This window comes from Acanthochromis polyacanthus, chromosome 19 (assembly GCF_021347895.1).
Source record: "Acanthochromis polyacanthus isolate Apoly-LR-REF ecotype Palm Island chromosome 19, KAUST_Apoly_ChrSc, whole genome shotgun sequence".
Taxonomy (NCBI): domain Eukaryota; kingdom Metazoa; phylum Chordata; class Actinopteri; family Pomacentridae; genus Acanthochromis; species Acanthochromis polyacanthus.
This window is the reverse complement of record NC_067131.1, coordinates 15,131,691-15,155,575: the sequence shown is the minus strand read 5'-3', so window position 1 is coordinate 15,155,575 and position 23,885 is coordinate 15,131,691. Positions and strand designations below refer to the sequence as shown.

At 40.7% G+C, this 23,885-nt stretch overlaps 3 protein-coding genes across 7 annotated transcripts in view; 1 reads left to right on the top strand and 2 right to left on the bottom strand.

Annotated features, from left to right (window-relative positions):
• Positions 1 to 1,295: 1,295 nt before the first annotated feature.
• On the bottom strand, positions 1,296 to 11,697 carry wdr24 (WD repeat domain 24). Of its 2 annotated transcripts, none has more exons than XM_022190865.2 (11): positions 11,596 to 11,697; positions 10,308 to 10,391; positions 9,390 to 9,874; positions 8,717 to 8,894; positions 7,860 to 8,532; positions 7,316 to 7,428; positions 7,097 to 7,224; positions 6,879 to 6,983; positions 6,427 to 6,764; positions 5,907 to 6,091; positions 1,296 to 4,440 (listed from the first exon to the last, which is right to left on the bottom strand). In XM_022190865.2, the coding sequence occupies exons 3-11, from the start codon at positions 9,868 to 9,870 to the stop codon at positions 4,272 to 4,274; spliced, it is 2,370 nt and encodes a 789-aa protein (XP_022046557.1). In that variant the 5' UTR covers positions 9,871 to 9,874; positions 10,308 to 10,391; positions 11,596 to 11,697; the 3' UTR covers positions 1,296 to 4,271. The 2 variants fall into 2 exon arrangements, with proteins under 2 accessions (XP_022046557.1, XP_022046558.1); XM_022190866.2 differs by having other exon boundaries at positions 10,321 to 10,391.
• zgc:112496 (uncharacterized protein LOC541336 homolog) lies at positions 11,645 to 16,140 on the top strand. The gene is made up of 6 exons (XM_022190867.2): positions 11,645 to 11,755; positions 11,836 to 11,985; positions 13,892 to 13,985; positions 14,742 to 14,901; positions 15,131 to 15,283; positions 15,887 to 16,140. Exons 2-6 carry the CDS (start codon positions 11,861 to 11,863, stop codon positions 16,060 to 16,062), a joined length of 708 nt encoding a protein of 235 aa, XP_022046559.2. The 5' UTR covers positions 11,645 to 11,755; positions 11,836 to 11,860; the 3' UTR covers positions 16,063 to 16,140.
• A 536-nt stretch (positions 16,141 to 16,676) lies between these two features.
• rhbdl1 (rhomboid, veinlet-like 1 (Drosophila)) overlaps positions 16,677 to 23,885 on the bottom strand; it is a 65,305-nt gene continuing 58,096 nt past the window's right edge. For all 4 annotated transcript variants that reach the window (XM_022190864.2, XM_022190862.2, XM_051939092.1 and 1 more), the window contains one exon: positions 16,677 to 21,775. In XM_022190864.2, coding sequence (XP_022046556.1) covers positions 21,504 to 21,775 — 272 coding nt within the window. In that variant the 3' untranslated portion in view covers positions 16,677 to 21,503. The remainder of the gene's footprint in view (positions 21,776 to 23,885) is intronic.

The window sequence follows — 23,885 nt, the reverse complement described above, 5'->3', positions numbered from 1 at the left end:
ATTTAGCTGCTAATCAGGACTGGTCAGCTAGCTCGGTTAGTATCGCTAATTCACATTAAAGCTAATATTCACTGGATGCTAACTCTCTTCTCTGGTCAACACACACTATTAAATTCCACCAACTTCTGGGGTTCACTGCTCACATTATATCTGACTCTAAAGTTGAACATAAAGTTCATTAAAATCGGCACCAATCAGTAAATTATCATTTATTACCGACCAGCTGTCGGAGTCCTTCAGTGTCTGTTGGTCCAATCAGCCTAAGAACTGAATTACTGAACTGAAAACTGATTAAAACAAGACAACGGACAGTAAAACTGTCTGTTCAAAATGTGCTGCTGCTCCACCAATGAATACCAACAAACTAAATCAAACTTGGTGGAAGTGTTGCTTTTAGTGATTTTTTTTAAATAAATAGCAAATATGAGGCTTTTATTTTTCTGGAAGGAAAAGGAAACATTGCTTATCTGTAGTTTTGCTAACTTAATTTAACTTTAGCTGCACTTTAACCATGTTCTCACTGATAGATCTTTTTTTTAAATATTAAAATAGCTGCACTTCCTTTGTACATTTGGTCATTTCTTATGTTGCTGCTGTTTCATTGAAAATACATTTTAATAAAATCACTTTAAATACAGATAATTGAAAAGAAAAAACTGGCTCTGAAATACTCAATGATCTGATGCCTCATCTAGTGTTAAACTGAAGAAGAATTCTTAATAAAATATAAAATGTAACTGACTGAGCTGTATTAATTAAATCAAGATATTTCAAATTGAAAGAAACACAACATTGACTGAAAGATTTAAGTCAATTAAACCTTAAATTCGTTTACCTAAGAAAACCATCCTTTAATGTTTTGCCTTAAAATGAGCAACATTTTTAAAAAAATATAGGTGTAAAGTAAAAGTTTCACACTAAAGATGAATCACTGATGAACATTTAATGGTATTAACTCAATTATTATGAGGAAACAGAAATCCATTTCTAATATTTCTATCAATTGTGTTTATATCTATAAAATATACTGGACATCGATAAAAATGTCTGCATAGGGAAATATATGACGTCCATCTGTATTTATACATCATACATACTGATGTTTAAATAACGGGAACTGCAGTGCAGCCCACGTTCAGTCAAGGTAGCGGAATTACGGATAAACAACGTTTCCAGGTTTCTCTAAAAATAAAAGCCATGATTTGTTTTCCGGAAAAATAACGATTTCGAAAATGTGTTTTTGAAAATGTATATCAAACTGTAATAAGTGTTAGCTAGCTGCTCCACTTGCTCTGAATATTTCTGTTCTCGTCTTAAATGAAAAATTAATCCACATTACATACGGACAACAGCATCCATGGAGTGACCGGAAGTGCTAATGAGGTGTACTATGGCACGGATTATTACCCTCACACATGTAGCTTTTAAAATAAATCCTGTCCAAGACACAGAGCTGTAGCTCTGTTTCAGTGTGAAGTCTAATGTTTCTCTGTGTGACTTTGTCTGACTTCCTCTAATAAAATCCTCCTGTCCACTCGGAGCTCCAGTCACAGATGTATATCTATCTACTGATTCATATCTATGCACACTAGTCTGGTCCGATGCAGTCTCGATGATGACATTTCAGGAGTACATGAGAACGCAAGTACAGACAGTTACGGTACCAAGAAACGGCCACTGTCTTCTTACCGCTAAGGTCCAAAGCTGCTCCTCTTCTCCTCTGGCATCAGGAAACCTCTTCAAAGCTTCTTCAAATCCAAATTAAATACAATCAAAAGATCAAACTCACGTCATTGGTGCATTCAGGTGCAATCGGACAACGAAGTTGCGTTCTGAGCGTCAGAAATCAGAGTATCAGTAATGTACATTTCCAACGGAAGATCAGCCACTGGTGCGCGCCCCTCAATTTTCTGCTTGCGCTCCTAAAATTTTAAGTTAGGGACCACTGTGGGACCACCTAGGAAAATAGTTAGTCTGGAGCCCTGCTATAGAGTCCATGAAATCTTCTGAAATCTTTAAAATGCCACGTTTTTTTATTGTGATTTTAAATTGAAAATTGTATTACATATGCAACAGGTGAGGCTTTTTTCTTATGTAAAGATATTTTAGTGTCACATTTTAAAGAATAGCATCCTTCTAAGAGACATCTTTTGATAGATTTGCTCCATTCATCTACCAACTAAGAATTCTGTAACACACATGATAATTTCATGACAGCACTGTTCAGTATTCATGTTAGCAGAGCCTGGAGAAAACCAGAGTGGTATACATGAGCAGAATGATCAGAACAAACAGAAGAAAGAGAAAGAATACCCGGCAGCTTAAAATACTTTGTAATATATCTAAATATTTGTCTGTCCTCTTTTCCTCTTACTGAGATTTGTGGTGCTCATTAGGCTCTGCGTTATTTTATTTTTTTTTTGAGACTACATCAGACATTGTAGAATTTGCCTCTTAAACCAACAATGAACTTTGCTGGTCTCTGCTCCTGGATGTGATTTGTGATTGTGACACTCCGAGGCATATTGTTCGATCTAATCAGGCGGTTCAGTTTAGTCTGACTATTAATGTGGTCAATATTTAAAATGCTGTCACTACAGCGTAAAGTAGTTCAGAGCAGGCTGAGCCTCGGGGTCAGGGAATCCCCTCTTGATTTTCAGGATGTCCTCACATGGAGTACATTTGAAAATCCTCGATTGTGCCCGGGGCCTTGGCGGTAAATCAATGTGGTGACACTTTCTGCACAGTAACAACCTTGGCACAATGTGGGTGTTGGCTGAGTTTAGCTTTAACAGCTGATCCAGATACACCAGCCTCAGGCCTGCAGGTTTTTCAGCGAGCACAGACTCCATCCAGCTCGTACATCTCAGTAATGACTCAACAACTAATTTATTACCGAGACTCAAGATGTCAAGAAGACAAGATGATCGCTGTTTTTACAGTGTCGTAAAAGTGACTCTAAGCAGCTGGCTGAAGTTCTGATTTCTCTTAAGAACTAATTTGTCTCCTTAGCATCTGTGCAACTTTAATATTTAGCTTTTGGCTTTAACCACCCAAAGTACAAATAACATCATATGATTTTAACTTTACTGCTGTGATGGGACATCATTTTTAATTAGTCTGTAATCTGTGAAAGCTTTAGAATGCGTCAAACACCAAGCTGAATCTTCAGTAAATAAGGTCTCTGGTTGTCCACAGTGATGCTCTGTTGATGATTAACACTTTAAATGGCAGACAATAGAAGCATCCAAAATGTAAATGTGCCCAAATAAACACAATCAGACTTAGGACTGGACTAATAAAACATTCTGCACCTCCCAGAGATCATTTCCATATAAAGACCTCTAACCAGTAGCACAGGGATATAAATTTAAATATTAAAATTCTCCCATTGTGGAGCAGTTCTGTTGAGCTTTATCTGGACCAGAGATGTCTCTGTTGGCTCCTACACTTATCTGTTGTGTATCACACCAGCAGTGAGATATGCAAACTATGACAAGCGACTGTTACTCCGAGCAGCACACGTTATGTGGAGCTGCTGGACTGGAGGCTGGAGACGTTGGCAGGCTGCCAGCTGGGATTTCTGGGCCCATGAGAGCGAAGCGTGTTTGAGGAAAATGAATAAGTAGTGTTCTTTCTGTAAGGTGCCCTCGAGCGTGACGTTTTACTCACACGGCTCGACGGAGATTAGATGTACTGCAAGGAAGTGAAGCTTTATCTTGTGAATGTCAGACTACACCAGACCAGGACAACTCGGTGTCAATTCAAAATGTGTTGCTTTAATGTATCGCTTGAATATAGAGTCATTTATCTCTCTAATATAAATTAATGCAACATTATCTACAGTACTTCAAAATAAACCTTATGTACAAACATTAACAATCCACTTATGATGAGCTAACATTTCCTCCTTCAGGATTTAAAAACAATGTAAAAGCAGCAAGTGTGAATTTTTAATCTTTTGTAACTTCTGTTTATACAAATCCACCAGCAGTTCAAAAAGCAGTTCAGATGCAAATATGAATTCACATGTGATTGTGTTTGCTCTTGAATGGCTGTCCAGGAGAGCACACAGAAACCTCCCCCTCCTTCAGACCGCTGGCCTGATCTCATTTCAAAGCCATCCTTCTTTCCACAGTGACAAAATGCTTCAGGCTTCAGGGACGTAGACATCTCGTCTGTCTGTGGTGTGTGTTTGTGTGGGATTCGGGCTGGTGTGTTTTCCCCTCTCCCACAGAGGAGCAGCTGTGTGACGAGTGGCTGGAACTGGCTCAGGTGTACTCACACAGGTGACCACAGCCGGCAGGGCAGTGAGCGCTGCTCTTCAGCCAGTTCATCATGTGCTCCAGATGTCCGCCGTGGCTGCAGCCCTGACACCACACAAACAGTCCCTTCACCACATGGTGACACACGGCGCACACACTGGCACACTGGTGGCACCTAAAGGAAAGACACACGGTGCTTGTCAGAACTTGTTCCGTGTCAGAGTTAAATGAATTCTCAGTGTACAGTGACCAGTGGCATTTAGAACCAAATAGAAAAACACTAAATATAAGAATCAACAAAGGCTAGGGAACCACTGCTAGGCAACCAGAAGAGTCTCCGACCAAGCGCATCTCTCAGTGTTTTAGTATTTTTGCACGCCGTTTGTTTTGTACAGAAGAAATGAAGAAGATCCAACATGTTAATCAGACAGCTTTAGAGGTTCTTGTAGCTGTTTTTGTTATCTTTGGAGAGAAAGGCTAGCTGTTTATCACAGCACCCAGTAGGCTTGTTTTAAGTATTTCAGAATCGCCTGATCACTGCACAGTGGCATAGTGGTTAGCACTTTGGCCTTGCAGTTTGAAGATCCGCAGTTCGCGTCCTGGCCTTCCAGGGATCTTTCTGCATGGAGTTTGCATGTTCTCCCTGTGCATGTGTGGGTTTTCTCTCTTCCTCCCACAGTGCAAAAACATGCTGTGGTTAATTGATTACTCTAAATTGTCTGTAGGTGTGAATGTGATTGTTTGTCTGTATATGTAGCCCTGTGACAGACTGGTGGCCTGTCCAAGGTGTCTCCTGCCTTCACCTCAAGTCAGCTGCCATAGACTCCAGCCCCCCGTGACCCTAATGAGGATAAAGCGGTGTATGGAGAATGGATGGATGGATAATCGTCTGATCACAATTATTTGAGTTCACTGCAAACATTTTGCACAATCATTAGAAATGTTTCTATTCACTAGTATAAGAACAGCTGGATAAAACTAACAGAAATGTCATTTTAAATGACGGTTTTCTAGCTTTTCATCATTTACTTCCTACTTCTGCTGTGGTTTAATGGCAGCAACTACTTATCCTGCTCAACTTAATTTCTGGATATTAGTTGCAAAGAAGGATTTAGCTGCACTACAGCACTGCTGTGGGCACATTTTAGATTTAAGTCAAATGAAAAAAGAAGAGCCTAATAACAAGCAGGTGATGATTTGCCAGATTTGCAGTAAAAAGGTGGCATTCAGAGGCGCTAATACTGCTAATCTGAAGCTAATGGAGGCATGAAATTAACAAAAAAGACAACCACTAATCGCAGCTGCTTTTACAAGAACAAACTGTCAAATTTCATGATTGTGACAGCTCTAGTTTCTTTAGTTTATGCCGAGTTAGCCCTCTTCTTGCTGTGGCTTCATACTTTCCATACAGGCAAGACAGCATAGATATCAATCTTACTATCAATATTAGATGTCAACATCTTGTTTGTTGTGTCATAGAAGCTTATTTCAACAAAACTGAATGGATTTTAAAAAAGAAAGTAAGTCTCCCATCCATTCATTATTAAAATTTAACTGCAAGAGACAAAACCTCATATGAGAGTGGCCAAGTCAATCTGATAGTTGTATTTTAATACAAAAACAGAGATGCGGTACTCATACCTGTCACATATCCAGCCCTTATTGCTCATTGGTCGCTTGCAGTTGCTGCAGTTGATGTGCAGCGTTGTAGACGTCTGGTTCAGGCAGGTGATGGCGCTGCACGTACTCAGCTTGATGACCTCATTAGACACGTTCCACAGCTCGAAACGCTGCAGCAGGTCTATGTAGGACATGTACCAGTGCTCCTGAAATGGAAAACACAGTTGGTTTTGCTATAACTGAATCATGTTTTAGTAGTAGAAGAGAATTTACAGCCAAACATATGGCCTAAGGGCTCTCTAAAGCTTGCTGGATTATTTTTTAAACCAAATGAATCCAATGAACTTGTCTGTGGAAATAATTTTTGTTCAAACAATGTGAGCTTTTCTGAAATTAAAGGATCCATATCTTTAGATTAATGGCTCTGCCAACAACAAACTCTCATGTTTAATCTATGAAATAGTAAAAACTCAAACACTACTACATTTCAGAGCGGTTTTATCAACTTCAAGAAAGATGGTGCTTTTGGTTTTTATCTGACCTGTGTGAGGTCATCAATCTCTTTACGGATTCGCTCCCCCAAGACGATGAGCACGGACACGGCCATCTGTACGTCGCCCTGCTCGGCGTAGTGGCTCAGCATCTCCCGTACAATGGGGCAAAAGAAGCTGGCAGGCAGATGCGGGCTATACAGCGGCTGGGAAATGGAGATGAGAGAGAACGACTCGATGGGTGTCAGACAGGTGACTTCGGCCTCGTTGCCGCTGACGTGCGGAGAGTCGGCCTTGTCCTGCTGAAGGTGCTCCGGAGCAGATGGGTTGTCCATGATCTCGTGGCGCAGCTGGAAGGCCTCCTGGGGCAGCGCGTACTCCTGCTCTTCTGTTACGACAAAAGAAGCAGAGATAATATTAGACAAAAGACTGCTGAGCACAGAGGCAGGTATAAATAGCAGGTACTGACGTAGGCAACTCCTCCGTGATGAGACTGACTGACCTGTTTGGTTGTCGTGCTCCACAGAATAGAGGTCGTCGTCGTCCAGCTCAGCATCGCCAAACATATACTCAGCCTGGCCGTCGCTGCCTTCTGTCTCCTCATTTTCTGAAGGGAAATGAAACAAATGTTGATTATATGAGTCAGGAAAAAAACAACATGAGGACATTAAAGTCCTGAGTGCCCAGACTGGCCTCTAAGAGTTTAACGACCACTCTAACCTTCATTATTATTGCTGATGTGCGAGTTCCCAGGCTCCAGGTGGATGTTGTCCTGCCTGCTGTCACCCTTACTGCGCTCCAGTCTGCTCTCTGTGCCCATCCCTGAACCCATTTCCTTCATACTGAAACTGAAAGCATCACCGGCGCCAACATTCAGTTCTGGTGTGTTAATGTCAGGCATTATTGTTTTGCAACGGCGCACTAAAAAGCCTCATTTACCTGTTCATTAAAGGCAAGGTGCCGAGTTTACTGAGGTTGTGGTTTGGACCGGGTGTGGTGAGGTTCGCTGGGTCGGAGAACATAATTCTCAGCATGGTCCATGTAGTGGAAACCTTTGTATTCAATTAAAGAGTCAGATTATTCACACCACAAAGAAATACGCTGCTGCAATTACATTAATTTGTACTAAACTGGGACACAGCTACTGTATACTATAGGTTAAGTTCACATCTGGTATTACTTAGGGTAGTTAGCCCAATAATGTGGGCTTAAGTCTACAATGACTGATGCACCTTATTATAAGGTATGAAGCAAATATAACGAGCAGTTTGTTGAGAGCTGAAAATAGTAATCTCCAAAAATAGAGAGAATTTTATTAATGGCTTGAGCGAGAACAGCCTTTTAGTAGTATTGGAAAAATGCTGCTGTTTCTATAAAAAATCCTACCAAGCTGAGATATTTGTGGGAAAATGAAGCAAACAAACAAAAAACAAAACAAAAGCAGCACTAAGCACAGATTTGTTCTTGTGCTGATGTGTCTGACCTGAGGTCTTTTGAGCTCTTGTGCCACCTTGGCATTGTGATCACACAGTTCAGCAAACGGTTTCCCGCTGAGGAGGTAGAGTTGTGCCGTCTTGACAAACCAGTCCATGCGGTTACTGTCCAAGTCTGTCTCAAAGACGGTAAGAGCACTGGACACATGGGCAAACTGTTCTGTCGGGTCGGGCTTCTTGAAGAAAAAGATGGGGTAGCGGCGGTCGCCTCCGGGGTACGGCTTTCTGTTGGCGTCACTGCTGATCAGACTCTCCTTGGCTGCAAAGGCCAAATCACCCAGCAGTCCAAAGCACAGACCCTCAGGGTTGGCCTTGTCCACAGGACGAGTGGCATCCTTGAACATATGCTGGTAGAGCGTGCTGTCTTTAGAGCCGGAAAGCAGGAAGTGAGGGTCGTGCTGGTGGCGCCACACAATACCAGTGGTCACATCTTTATGCTCCTCGAAGGTGGCGAAGGGAATGAAAGGCCTGCGAATGTCCCACACATAGATGTTGTGGTCCACCATCATGGAGCAGGTGGCTAAATGAAACTTCCTCTCAGGCCGCCATTTAACTCGTGCTACTGAGGCAATCGTCTGGACGCAGTAAATCTCCTTGGCCCTGTTGGTGGTCATGTCCCAAACCTTCACCATCTTGTCTCTACCGCCTGTGGCCAGCCAGCCCCTGAAATAGAAACAAGGTGGAAAGTGACAACCAGACTTGGACAAACGCGTGCTTGATGTCTCGTAAATGTCAAACTATTCTGTGATTTTAGAATTGCAAGTGATATAAAATGAACCGAGTCAACTTGAGGCAGAAAAAGACTGAAATCTCTTCCTCTGCTGATGTTACAAAGCTACTTTTTCACCTGTCGTCAGGGTGCCAGTCGCAGCAGAACACGGGACCGGTGTGGGCCGTGAACATTCTCTCATAGCGGTCTGGTCGCCTGATGTCCCACAGCTGGACGTTGCCATTTTCAAAGGATGCAGCAAATGTAAAATAATCCTTCATGCTGAACTGCACATCCCTCACACTCTCCGACTGACCTAGAGGAACAGGAGTGTCAACAGGGGGATATTAATCATGATTACTGAGGAGTGAGAAGGGCTTCATTAAATTAAATGAACAGTTTAAACTCTAGAGATTAATTTTTGATAATAACATGGCTTTCACTTAGCAGTGGCAAATCCGTGAACCACAGATACCAAGAGTATGAAGCATACAGGGTTTAATGTACACACTATAAAGGGTTCAGAGGTACATTTATGATTTGTAGCTGTACAAAAATGACTTGATATAGAGACATTTATAGAGACATATAGTGACATTTTTCAGAGAAAATGTCACTTTTTCAAAATTTAACAACTGCTGTAGAAGATTAAACACAACAACACGTCAATAAACTTAACTGTTTTGCACATAATAACATTGTGAAACATATGAAGCACTGTTATTTTTCACTGTAGGACAACAATACTTATATACAATGTCAGGGATGTTTTTTCCGTCACCATTAAATTTGCAGAAATACATCACCCTACCTGAGAAAGTACTAACAGACTCCTTCTTGCGCAGGTCAAAACACTTCATGAAGCCGTCCTGTGAGCCACTCAGCAGCATGTAAACCTCCGTGGGGTGGAAGCACACCTTGTTGACGGTGCGTTTGTGCTCTGTAAACAGCTGGTCCTGCTTGTTGCGAGAAGGTTTTCCCAGATTCCATGTGACCACGGCTCCGTTGGTGGCCGCCGTAGCCAGTAGGTTCTCCTCCATCTGATGCCACATGACATCTGCGCAGCTAAAGTTCAGGGAGGGCTTGCGACCGACGCGTAGATTCAGCTTCTCCACAAACTGCTCCTCCTCAAGTCCGTAGATCTTGAAAATGTTGCGTCCAGCCACGACCACCTGCGTGGCGTCACGGCACACGCTGATGGCGTTGGCTGGAGCGTCCAGGTGGCAGAACATAGTTCGGCCACTGATGGTATTGCTGCTGAGGGCGGTGGTGACCCGTGACATTTTCTCCATGTTCCTAGTGGTGCAGAAGAAAAGTGCTTTTCTTTAGTTCAAAGGTAAATACAAGGGACAAGACAGACAGACTGCAATTTTATTTGTCATCTTGCTTTTACAGTATTGCTGCAAAATGTCTCCATTACATAACCATATCACATTTCTGTTAGGTAATAAATGGACATAAATGCAAAGATTTGTGTCAAAAAAGGTAACAGACTCATTGCCTTTACAGTACACAGAGCAATCACGCTAACTGTTGTGTGTAGTCACCCCACAAAGGCCCATTCTGAGTATAGAAACACCCTGACTCCACCAGCAGGTGGCACTCAAAGAAAAACAATCGACTTACAAAGCACTTGGTCAAAGGTGGCAGTGTGTAACAAAGCAAATAATGTGTAGGGCTATATATATATGTATGTATGTATGTATAGTAATTTTAGTGAATGACAAACCTGCAATATGTACTTGGTGAAGAACTGACGGCCTTGTCAAAGTCTGCAGCAGGACAGAGTCCTCTTCATGTGCTCCCATGAGAGCTAATTAGCAAGTGAGAGAATGACATCCAATTAAATTAAATTATATATACATAGAATATTTTAAAACAAAACAGAGTTGACTGATGTACAAGTTATAGGACAGGCAAGAACAAAAAAAATGTGTAAAAGCAAGACAGAGAATGGGATGAAACATATAAAATCAACACATCTAAACTATTAAAAACAAGACAAACAGTATGACACCATATAAGATCAATTTGCTGAGTTAAAATAAATATGAAATCCTAACATTTTAGGACCACTAAGAGCAACCAAAAGCCATTAAAATCATGTGCATAGTGAGATTTTGAAGTGTCAACAAAGGAAGAACATTTGAGCTACATTTGATTGAAAGAGGAAAGCTATTCCAAACTTATAGAGCATGTCAGCAGCACACAGCATAATGGTAGAAGGGCTTCTGGTTAGAACAGACATGTTATGTTTATTTAAAAAATATACATATGCCAGGTGCAATTCTTTCAGTAGCATGTGAAATGAAACACTGATTGTTGCGTGCTGAGCTGTGGACTTTAAAATGAAACTTCTGTATAGATCTAACTATATAAAATATTACCAAACTATTTTTATTACTTAATGGATAAACCCACAACATTAGCATTCTATAATGTTTGATTATGCCAGTACCTACCAAGCTCAGGCTCTCATTCAACAGATTATTATTTGATGGAGCAAGGATAAAATACATTCAGCTGTCGGTGTTGTGGGTTTATGTATTTTAATCCTCTTTGACTAGCTGCTTGGTGCTCACATGGAGACATGATATTTTGGAGTGATTTACTCACTTAAGCACCATATTCATAAACATTGCCCAAGCTGTCAAGTGAACGTCTTAACCTTACAACTCCTAATAAAACGCTCACGTAACTTCGTACATTCATAGTGGTTAATTATACTCCAAGGTGTGTATCTATAATTTATCAACCGGCTGCTTCTGGGCGTTAAGTTCTCTGCTGCTGAGTTTTTACTACAAACATCTCCACTCGCTGTACTTTAACCATAAACATGACTGATGCTAATGCTACTTAGCTAACCTAGCGGGGCGGTGTAATAAAGACAAAACACGTACGAGGCAAGCTCGTATTCTCCCAAGTATGTCAAACAATTTGAGAAATATCACAAATGCGTCCAATTCAGTAAATATGTGAATGCAGCGTGAAAAAACAAAGTATTTCAATCGACAAACCTTTCTGCACTGTAGCTGTTGCTAACTGCTTGCGGTATCGGAAGTTGTGGTTTGCTGTAATCTCGCGGGAACTCCGCGTCTAGTAACGGAAGAAACATCACACTTCATTTTCTACCAAACTAAACGCGGTGTTTGGTCAACAAAAGCGGGGCGTTTGAAGGTGAAAATACCACCTGTTTGGTGTTACAGTGCTGTGGTACATTATTCATGCTAAATTAAGGCTCTGTCCTGTTCTCGTAGGTGATGCTGGGAGCTGTATGCTGCCATGGCTGCTCTGTTTGCCTGTGAGGATCAAGCCACATGGAGGAGAGTGTTTGACAAATACTGGGATGTAGTGGAGGCAAAAAGCAAGGGGAAGAAGCCTGAGAAGCTGCTGAGCCTTGACAAGTGGTAATCAGTCCCACAACCACACTCAACAAATCTCGCAGCAACATTTAACACTGGACACTTTAAATCAACTAAATGCAGTGTTGGTGCCAGACAGTTTTTAATCGGGGTGTCCAGGGTGAGACAGTTACTCACACTGGGGTGGAACAGTACTTATTTGTATTTCCTGCGAGCCAAACAGCCTTTTTTTGGTCACTCACTCTTATAATTATGCAGGCAAGATTACAACGTTGCAGTACTTTTGTTTCCAGATCTCTTTAAAGTACATTGAGCTAAAATATAAACACAACATGCAACTTGCCATGTTTTCTGAAAATCTAATTGTTCGAAAAGAGTTAGATTTGGGTTATTGTGAACAAATACCTTTCAAGCTGTTCAACTGGTGACATATTTTCGACCACCGTTTTAATCCCCACTAGTCAGGTGTCCCTTTAAAGACAATGATCACATGGAATGAGCAGACACTCTTTTGACCAGTGACTATAAAATACCACCTTAAATCACGATTTGACACGCTGTCTGTCTATGTTCCCCCTGTAAAAGAGCTTCAACTAAGTCTACAGCTAAACCTAAATCAAACACACTTCAGCTAATAAAAATATGCCCAGATTATTTATATATGATGCATTATTATTTTTTAAAACAAATTTTATTGAGGTTTCTGTTAACTTTACTATAATACATTTTGTTTGAGGCACACATTGCAAGTAGGAAAATACAAAAACGAAGAACAGCTGCTGCAGTGTTTTGTTACAGTATTTACGGTTGCCATTCCCCTCCCATGCCCTGCCCATGGTTTTATTTAATTATTTTATACATTGTAGATTAATACTGAAGACATCAAAACGATGAAAGAACACATATGGAATTATGTTGTAAGCAAAAAGTGTTAATCTTCAGTTTTAAAGAAGACTCATGTAGTAACAGCATTTACCTCCTTAATAAACAGGCATCTCATACTTCTTTCATGGAAAGCGCAGGCACCTCCCAGCTTCACTGAAGGGATTCGAGAGCATTTTCTAAAACTTTTAAAAAGTAGACTACATCCCGAAAGGCTCTTGGTACAATTTCCGTATTCCTTTTTAGAACACTACGACAACTTACAAGTCCCACTGAACAGAGATGAATAACAGCAAGTGGAAGAAGTATGGATACCCTCGCCATCCTTCAAATTAATTCTATGTTTAATGGAGAAAAAAACCATATATACACTACCAGTCTAAAGTTTGGACACACCTTCTCATTCAGTGCTTTTTATTTCTTTGTGTTATTTTCTATGTTGTACATTAAGCTGCATCAGGCCGTTCCTATTAGATGCACATTTAGACTGTCTATAGACTCCTCATTGACAATAATCTAAAAATATTTGAGTTGCTACAAACTAGTGTAAACATTTCCTGGTTGGTCATAAGTACTTGGTTGTATTTGGTTAAATGAAGGCTGGCTACACCATGAAAATGAATTTATAAAAGCAAAAACATCTGCCAGAAAACTGCAGTTACTGTATGTAATATGTGATGTATGAACAACTTGTAGCTGTAGCCCTCTCACAGCTTCACTACTGTTTGTGTGAGGTGGACACACTGAGCCTGTTCTTCACTCTGCCCCTGACCCAAAGTTCCTCTTTCTTACTTGGTATTCAAGAACTTTCAGCCGCATCACATTGTCTTTGTCCAAAGACGATTTCTCTGCTGTCATGGAGATAGTTGATTGATTTCACCAGCTCTACTTTTCGTGCACGAGAACTTACAGCATCCACGAGAAGTGAACGTGATAAAAGTTCTGGAAACGAAAAACTAAATGTGTGTTTGTAGCTGTAAAAGAAACGTGTTTATCTGAACTGAGATGTCTTTGCTTTGAGTCTAAGATTAAAGGCAGCTGATCCTAATCGGTGTCAACCTGTCGTCAGGTACCAGGAGGAGCTGCCTGCGCTGATTTCAAGTCGACCTGACAAACATGTTACTTTGTCAGAGCTGGTGAAACTGATGGAGTGGAAGCTCACTGTGAGTTACATCTAGATATCAAATAATGAGTGAAAACTTGAATCAAACATCCTCACTGTCTGTCTGTTTAAGGTCGCCCTTCGCAAGTGAAACTCAAACATAAGATTCTCTCATACGAGGACCGAAAGGTTAATTGATTTCAAATCGAAATTGCAATTTGAAACGATGCAATCCAATTTAGGACACACATTATGCAGTGTGTCTGACTCAGAGTAGGGCTGAACACTTAATCCAATTATCAAAATTGCAACCTGGCCAAGTGAAATATGAAAAGGTAAAATGTGTCACTATATATTATTATAAATGAAGCATTGTGGTGCTACAAGGATGCCACAACCTAGAAATTACATTCTCCAGGTGTTAAAGAACATCCTTGTTTGGTAAAGACTGCAGTTAAATATCACATAATCTGTTTTATATTTTTCTGAATGGGGAAAAAAGAAAAGTAACCTTTCCCACTTAAATCGTGACTTGTATTGCACTTGCAATATGTGTCAAAATCATCACAATGTGGTTTTTATGTTGCTACTTATTCAGCGCTAACCCAGGGTTTAACTGTTGTGTCAGGGATTTTATAAATTCACGTCATCCTCCTTGTGTGAGAGTCGTGCTTTTATGGTGTTTTATGTTTTGCATTTCAAATCGTACCTGTCAGAAAGTAAACATTTTCCTCAAATCGTTCAGATTTGAGTCACACTGCTCCAGTAAATACTCTTTCAGACGAGTATTGTGGTTATAAGTGTTGCCCTCCTGCAGAGAGGGAAGTTCAGGCCGAGGCTGCAGCAGCTGGTGGCGTCCAACAGTGAGGACTCAGTGGAGAAATGCTCCAGAAAGGCCTTCAACCTCCTGCCTGATGTACAGGCGGCGATCGCAGAGCTCAGCATCCTGAAAGGCGTCGGCCCGGCCACAGCTTCAGGTCAGCACAACAGCTCCTTCTTGAAAACAACTTAATCAAACCTTCTTAACAAATAGATGGAGCTCAAAGACTCAGCAATTCACACTGATAATATGTCTGTGATCCTCTTAAAGGATCAAGTCATTGATTCCCAATAACTTCACAGGATGGGACTGCATTTAAATAGTTTGTGTACACCTAATGGCAACATTTCTGCTCGGCTTGTAGCTGACTGTTTGTTTTGTTCCAGCTGCTAACACAGCTGGAGCTCCAGAACAGATTGCGTTCATGTCTGATGAGGCCATGGAGAGTGTCCCAGGACTGAAGCCCATCCAGTACACAGCCAAGCACTACGCTCTGTACCTGGACAAGATGGTTGAACGCACTGGAAAACTAAACAAAGGTGAGGTAACGGTTACATTTTGTGGTACAGCTGTTGTCTGTGTTACCAGTACAGTCTACAGCATATTAATACTGCCAATTAAAATCTCACTGCAATCTCCAAATCACATGCTGAGATTCAAAACAAAACACAGATCAGCATGTTCAGTTTTTGCACCACACATCTGAAAAAAAACTCCCAAAAACTTCTGCTCCAACTTTCCGTTCCTCTGAATCAGTAAAAACCGTTTGTTTGCTTCTGCCTTTAATTAAACTAAAACTGGAGCTATTCATTTTTTTTTTTATTGCAGTGACTCATTTTTATTCTCCTGTCTAATTTGCTTTCATTAAATTTAAACTTAATAAGAACTTTTCAACTAATTAAAACGTGAAATTGTAGAATCACATTCTAATATTTTAGGAAATTTTTAGATTTTTGTCCAACACAAATTAAAAAGGTCTTATTGAATAAAATTAGATTTAAGAGACCTTTAATGTCTTTTGCCTTGTCGTTCTTTGTTCCACTGCTTAAATGCTTACTGAATGCAACACATTCAAATTTTTACCTTGTTGAACAAAAGCACTGTAGAAAATAAACTCTTGTCGTGCTACCTGTCGTCCTCAGTGGATCCGCAGCAGGACTGGACGCCCCACAGACTGGAGATGTGTTTGTGGGCGATGACCACAGCAGCACAAAAGCAGCTCCAGCTCCTGGAGGACATCGACGTGACGGGCGACAGTGCTCAGGGAAACGGCTCAGACTCTGACCGCAGACCTAGGAAGAAGCTGAGAACTGCGTAAAATGAAAGCTGCTTTCATGTTTTGTTTTTTTTGGTTTTCTTTTTTTCTAATATAATAAAGTCTTTATATGAAAGAGAATCCACTGAGGATTTGATGCTTTGTGCTTTTTTATTATTGAACTTTGGTGGTGGAGTTTTTCAAAGATTAAACATTTGTGGGTTATATTTTAAATTTAATTACACTGCTGAGAGTTAAAATCCTTAAAAATGCTTTCTGAACGTGTAAAAATCTCCAAAATGTAGGTCCAAACGTAGGTTTAATAATAGTCAAAACCGTTGCAAAACTAATCATTTTTGTGGACCTATGCGAGTTTTCAGGTCCAATATTTGCAGTAAAATGAAAAATCTTGGTATCAGAATTTACAATGACACAAACTCCAACACAAAGCTTTGATTAAATGCTATTTTATATATATGGTTGACAGATATTTAACTTAAAAAAAAAAAAAAACATTTCTGGCTTTATCATTAGTTTGCCATGAAAAGTAGCCCAGCAGACATTCATTTATTTTATTAGGAATTACTAAAAGTGAAAAAAGTTGCCAATAATTGACTTCATTTCATCTAGCGCTAATGATAAAGATGTTTAAGCAAACCAAAAAAAAAAAGCGGTGGTTGTTGCCACAGTATTGTTCTTTATTTATATTGTTTCTAAATTAAAGCAAAGTACAATGAACAGTACAAAATAAAACAAAATATATTCATATATATACAATATAAAATGGTTCCGTTCAGAACATTTAAAAAGTACAATAGATTGTGAAATAATTAATGAGGACTTTGATATAAATTATCCATATGTAAATTTAGTTTTCCTTTAGTTTCCTCTTGACCGAGAGAAAAATAGCTTCTTCTGCTTTGTCTTTTTGTAAACGCTGTGTTGGTCCAACCTCTTGTCTGGTCTCAGAGATTGAACCTCGTAAGCTTGGCACCATTTTTTTTTTTTAAATCGATACAAGTAAGCAGCTCGTGAAAAACTACCGCAGCAGCACAGATATGACTTCTTTGTTGTTGGAAACCGTCGGGAGGGAAATGACTCGTTTGAAGAAAACTGCCTTGGGATGTTTGCGTGAGCTTGACTTGCTGCGATCGTGGAAATATAATCTACATTAAAGCCAGAAATCCAAGACTTTAGCGGTGTTGCAAACCAAAAAACACTGTTGCTTCTATTACATCTGTGCTCTGAATACAGACTGATAATGTGCAAGAGTTGACTTTATTTAAATTTGAACTCTGTTTTGCACATTTTGACGCATCAATATCCGGAGAAACTTGTGTACTAAAGCTAAACGTCTGCACTTTTGGGGTCCTTGGTGTAAAAATTGAGGTTTAAACATCTTTATTCTCACTAAGAGTGTAAATGTTTGTACTCGTGAGCATCCAATAATGCTTACTTGCAATAAAAATCCAAGTAACAAGCTACAGCGGCCTGCTTTGGAGTTACCATCATCCAAGTAGAGCTGAACTAAGAAAAGGCAACCTGACCGGCTTGTTGGCACACAGCTGTTGAGAGCAGCTACAGGATATGCAGATGTTTGCACTGCGGCTTCTGTCTCTTATGAATCATGTGCATGATCATGTAGAACATAAGATACAGCGAAGAGCAAAGCAGCCTTTTCTGCCCGATGCTTAGTTTTGGGCTTTTCTATATGTATATCTATATATATAATAACAAGGCATTGGGCATAACAGCACAATGGATTGGCATAGGGAGGTAAAAGCCTTAAAGAATGATCATAGCAGTAGAGAATATGGCACACAACATGTCACATTATAAGAAGTGCAAAAATAAAAATTATGGAAATCCCACTCATGACAAAATAAAAGAAAATGTCAAGTATGTTGCTTTGAAGTTGCTGCATTTTTGGATGAGATGAGCACAAACGGTCACATTAACGAGGGTTCGAGGACGAAAACCCAGACAGACTCGGCTCAGCATTCACCTTCTGCGTCTTAACAGCAGTTGTGATCACTTGAAAGGAGGATGAGGAGGCTGTGAGAGTGACGGATCGCATGATATCGATAGGCTGCTACTATTCAGCTCACCAACCTCTCTACGGTGGCAAACGAATGCGTCACTTAACACCAGCGATTAAATTAACATCACGCCACCTGTCAGAGCCACTCATCAAAGGAGGACATCCCGTTCGGCTGTGGGCTCCGGTGCGTCCTCACAACAGCCATGGATCATCCTGACGCTGCATGTGATGCGACATGAGGATGGGGCGAAGCACTGCTGGATGAAGAGTTTCCTCATGAAGCAAAACTGAGGATGAGAGTCAGGCGTCTCCTTTGAGAGGAGCAGGAGAGGCTGTGGTTTGTTTTTTATGAAGGTGTGTTGGTGCTGTTGGTTGGCTCAGACTCAGGGCCAGGAGATTTGGCTCACGGAAAAAGTAATAAACTACAGCTGAAAACTTCCCCCCTCACCCAGCTGTTCGATATTTTCTCTTCTGCTGTCTTCTGAGAACACGACACTGGACGCCTGTGAGGGGGGAACTCAGCCGAGGATCTTTTTTCTTTAGGTTTTGGGGGCAACATGAATTCATGAGCCTTTGATGTTAGTCCTGCATGTACTTCCAGGAGGGGTTGTGTTCACAGTTGGTGTTCTACAAAAACATAGCCATTTACTAGCCCTTTTTACAACCCTTCTGGGTTCCTATGAATCTTAAGTTAAAGAGGCACATTAACCTCCTCTCAGGCATCCTCTTTATCTTCATTATAGGCTAACAGGGTGGGTATGCATTATTCATCAATGTATCTCTGCTGTCCCAAGCAATAATATTTCCTAGTATACACAAGAGTTTCCATCAAGGATACATCACTATCATGTATTGGCTGATCTGTTCTTGTTTAAATGTATTAGAAAATTGCTTATTATGGCTATTTCAACTCATTCCCTCATTTAACACTGAGTCTTCTGTCACTACTGACAGTTTCATGTGGAAGTAAATGCTGAGGACTGCCAACTGTCAAGTCAGGCAAATGCAAAAAAAATAGGAAAAGAGAAAGAAAAAAGCATTTTCCCCAGGCAGCCAGTGGACATTCAAATGAATTATTGATTGAAAGACTGAAAAATGGAACGTGGCATTGAGCAAATGTAATGGCTATCCTCGCCTCGGCTCTCCAAAAGCTTCGAATCACTCTGGAGATAATATACGACAGAGGCCTCGTTCATAATTTCTGATTTGCAGAAGAAAAATTGCGGTGAAGCGTCGGCGCGCTGAAGGGGGAGAGTTTGGAGACGTGGGCACTTGTAAAATTAAGCTGCGTCGATTGCAAGCATAAAAAGCTGGCGAACGAGTTGTAAAAAATAAGGATTCTAGCTACATGAAAACATCTCAAACAGTCTGGGGTTTCACAGGCATCTACTTGCACAGTTTGTCTTCTTTTCACTTCACCTGCAGAATATTCACAAAGAAGAAATGACTTTCTTTTTCACACACACACAAAACAAATGAATTTCAACTGAAGCTACCAGTCAGTGGGTTCGAAACCAACAAACACATTTTTTTTCCCCCGTTGCTTTTGCCCTCTCCAATTAGTTCTTTCTATGGCTTATACTGTAAAGCACTGAAGATTTATAAAATCAAGTGACTTGTTGGTCGGTCGCCTAACAAACCAGGGGATTTTGCCTCATTGTTTTCGAGAGGATCAAAGCCATACAGGAGTTATCAGAAGGACAACAATCATAGCATTAATTTTGCACCATTTGAAACTTTTTCTCTTTTCCCCTTGAAAGAGGGAAAAAAAATACAAATAAATATACTCTTGGTTATGAACATACAATATACACATCCACTATCAAATGAAAAACGGGGACAACTTAATAACACTTTTTTTTCTCTTTATAGGTACATTCCTTTACAAATGTATACAGTCCCTAAGAATGAGAAACTGAGGTATCGACTGGGCCTGACGTAGAGACCCCAATGCCCTCTGGGACGCAAAGGTCAGAGGTCAGATGATGACACATCCGTGCCCTTCCCCAGTTCAGTCTGTCAGAGCGAGAACAGGCAGAGGCCAGTGTGTGTGTGTGTGTGTGTGTGTGTGTGTGTTTGTGTTAGTGTGTGTGCGTTTCTTCTCTTCAGTTTGTCCTACAGAATCAGTCGGCGGCTGCTCTCAAAGACAAAACAGGAGAAGTGTGTTTGTGTTGGTGTGTGTCCTCGTCTCGCTGAGAGCCGCAGAGCATGACATGGCATATTTTACATGGTGCGTTTAGCAAGTCGGTGGTTGACGTAACAACAGGAGGAGTCCGCTCGCTGAAGTGATGACCATCCAGGAAACTTCAGCTAGCTGTCTTTTTTTTCCCTCTTTCCTCTCCTGTCACACGGTCACTTTAACTTCCCACCTTCGCATGTTGTTTTTGTTGCGTGAGCTATGTTTCTGTATCCACAGTGTAGGTATAACGTCAAGGAAATAATGCAGAAACGTCTTCTTCTTTGAGTGAAAATGACAGCGGTGATTTTTTTTTTAATCCTTAAGGTATTCTTTGAAAATGACAGAAGCTGACAGAATCACGAGATGTGCCTGAAATCGCAAATTCATAATTCGTTTTTCCGTTCCTTTTTTCCACTTGGGGCGCCTTTTTTTACTTTTCATCAGGCTGGAGATCTTACACTGCAGCTCCATTTGAAGGAAAAGTTCTGTTTGTTGGTTTTTCACTTAGTGTGCCAGAGGTTTTGCAAATAAGCCACAGCGAGTGACCCCTGTGAGTTACAGCAGGGATGTGAAGTTTAAAAAAAAATCATCTCAATAATTCTTTCATTGGTGCTTTGTGTATTTTTTATTGCTCCCTTCAGAAATAAACATGCTCTTCCTGAAAATCCTCTTCAAAATCTTCTCCTGCAGATCTGATTTGTGGTACAGATTCAGGCTTAAGTGCCTTACAGCAAAAACACTGACACCCCATTAGTTGAAGGAGCGTCGCTGCAGCTGATCGTGATCTCTCACTTCTCATCCCTTTAATTCGCTTTCCTTTTCACCAGAGGCACATGTCATGATTCTTCTAATTTGAGGTCTTTACATGAGTGAAAGATGCACTCAAAGGAAAGACGGATGAAACTTGCTTTCTGAGGTTCTGAAAAAAAAAAGAGAGAGAGCACACGACGGCTAAATGCTCACTGAAAGGTTAGCGCTGGTTATGTGGATGAGATTCAACGTATATAAAAAGATATAATGCTCCTCAAAGTGGATCTGAGGAACTTTCACCTGTACTTGTTGCTACTGTAATCCCTCTTTAATAAAAGAGACGTATTTCTTTGATTTGCAAAGTACCTGTAAAAAGGATTCTTGGTCGATTTTTAGTTTGGATGATTTCGTATCCTTTCATTTGGGTATAACTTGAGAGGAAATGGAGAGTTAACTATGGTCAAAGGGGAACCTTTGTTTGGAGCAGGGCTAGAGTCAGTGTGTACATGGAGGAGGCCCGCTGGGGGGCCGTCATCAGGGGGGAGGTGGTATCTGTACCCCCAGGAGCTCGTATGCAAAGATGTTCCAGAAGATGGCGAAGAGGAGGAAGGTGATGAAGGAGAAGACGATGACCCACCAGGAGCACTGTTTCTGCAGACTCTCCTCGTAGCTGCGCAGGATCAGCAGCCCCATGCTGATGCCGACCACTGCCCCCGACAGGTGGGCCATGAAGCTGGGCTGGGGTCCCGAGGAGGGCAACGGCGGTGAGAAGCGGAGCCAGACCGCACGACCCACCTCTGAACTCACTGCAGAGGAAAGACATAATCAGATTAGTATCTGCCAGAGCTGTGAGGAAGACGGGTCAGAAGAGAATCCAGCTCCTAAAATGGGATTGAAATTGTTTAACATTTGGGGGAATACATTTATTTGGCTTCAGGAGAGCGAGTTAGATGAGAAGATCGATGCCTCTCTTTCATCTTGATAAGTATGCAAGCTACAGCCAGCAACTGGATAAGCTTAGCTTATCAAAAAGACTGATACAGAGGAAACAATTGGCCTTTTCACAGGTCAGAAAATCTACCTTTCTTTAGCTCTAAAGGTTCCTAATTAACAATTTACATCTGGTGTGTTTAATCCTTACCAAACTCTAATGTAAAATTAAAATTTGATATTGTACAGAGGGTTATGTGTTGGATCATTTCCTGGATGGCACCAGTCACTTTCTGGAGTCTTTGCCATTTGCCTTGCCAAGAAATACCCTGGCACATTATCCCTCTGAAAATGTCTGTCTTTTATTTACACTGAGGTTTTCTTGTAAAGAATACACAAACAAGATGTTTTACTGGAGTACTAGTGGCATTTACATTTGTTTTGTGCCTGGGTTCACCAGATGTCTTCAAGTCATCATTCTTGCTTGCCACAATATCTTGTCTAATGATTATTTACCTTAAGTACATTTTTAAGAATAAATGAGAGATTGAGACAGGACTTTTTTTTAAAAAAAATCTAAGTTTCTCTCTGAGGGATCATTGTACGTGGAAGCATCATCAAATTCAAAGCACAGAAGTTGTTTTTAACTGGTGTACGATGAGCTGGCCAGACAATGTTGAGGCTACAAGTTGTTTCCTTGTCTGTCAAAGAAACAGATTAGTAAATGAGAACAGATTTGTAGGGAAATATTAAAAAACAGTATATGTGAGCACAGAGAGCAGGAGAGAAGCAAAAAGCTGTGAACACCAGCTGAGTTCAGGGTGCACTGAAGAACAACAGACGACATAAAACCACAGTAACAAACTCAGTGCTTGTTTACTGGTTTCAAATCCGTCTTAAAGTGTCTACCATTTGTGAATGTTGATCTGCGTTACAATTTTCACATTTGACCTGCGGGCACACAATCAAAGCTAATGCGTTCGTTCTTAAAGCCAACAGCGGAAATTTGGTGTGCTTTGCTCATAGTAGGAATATTTTAAAGTTAGCAAAACACCTTCAGAAAGTATATAAACTTGGTAGACTGAGAGGCAGTTACTTAATTGGACTGGATCACCAGGAAGCAGCAGAAAGTGCGGGGACAGGATCATACAAAGTTTGAGCTAGATGATAATTGGTTCCACAGTTGGAACGTAGCAACGGAGGGAGATTCTTACTAGCTTGTGAAGCTGGGAGTCTTTCCAGTTATGTAGAGGCTTGAGGAATGACTAAAACAAATGTCTTCATATCTAACCGCTTTTACTTTACACTAGTTTAGAATAACCATAAAGCACAATAAAAATGGATTTCCACCTATGGGACCTTTGAAATCTGAACATTTTCATTATCTTTCTAAGAAATGGAGCCACTTCTCTAACTCAGTTACCCATGTTTAAAGAGCAGGGCTGAGCTGACTTTATGACATTGCCTGGAGATGATTGAGACGGTGTACTGCCGTTTAAGTGCTTTGTCAAAGTCTGCGTCTGCAGGCAAACAAACGTCCCAGGAGGATTTAAATGGCTCTTTATTCTAAAAATTGCCCTCAAATGTTATTTGCCGTTGTTTGTTTCTGCTCTTCCAAAGTCTCTTTAGCTGAATAAATACTCAGCACTGATACGATAAAGCCAGAGCAAATGGTTATTTGGTTTTCACAGTAGCACAGACAAATAATGTGTCACATTTTATTTTGAAATATCTATCCCCATGTTTGTAAAAACACTGAGGAAATACAGCATTCCAGCAGAGATTCGCTGCTCTCTCAGTTCGGGGGCGGAAGGCTCGGGACAGATGGAGGGAACATATTGCTCACTAATGAAAGTCACAGTGTATCGGCCCTCGTGTGGAGAAAAAGCACAAGTAGTATGACTCAAATGCTTTGAAAACAAAGCAACATGTCCAATCAGAGAGCCTCTCACTCCAAGCCATTAGCGATGATAGCTTAAGTAGCAC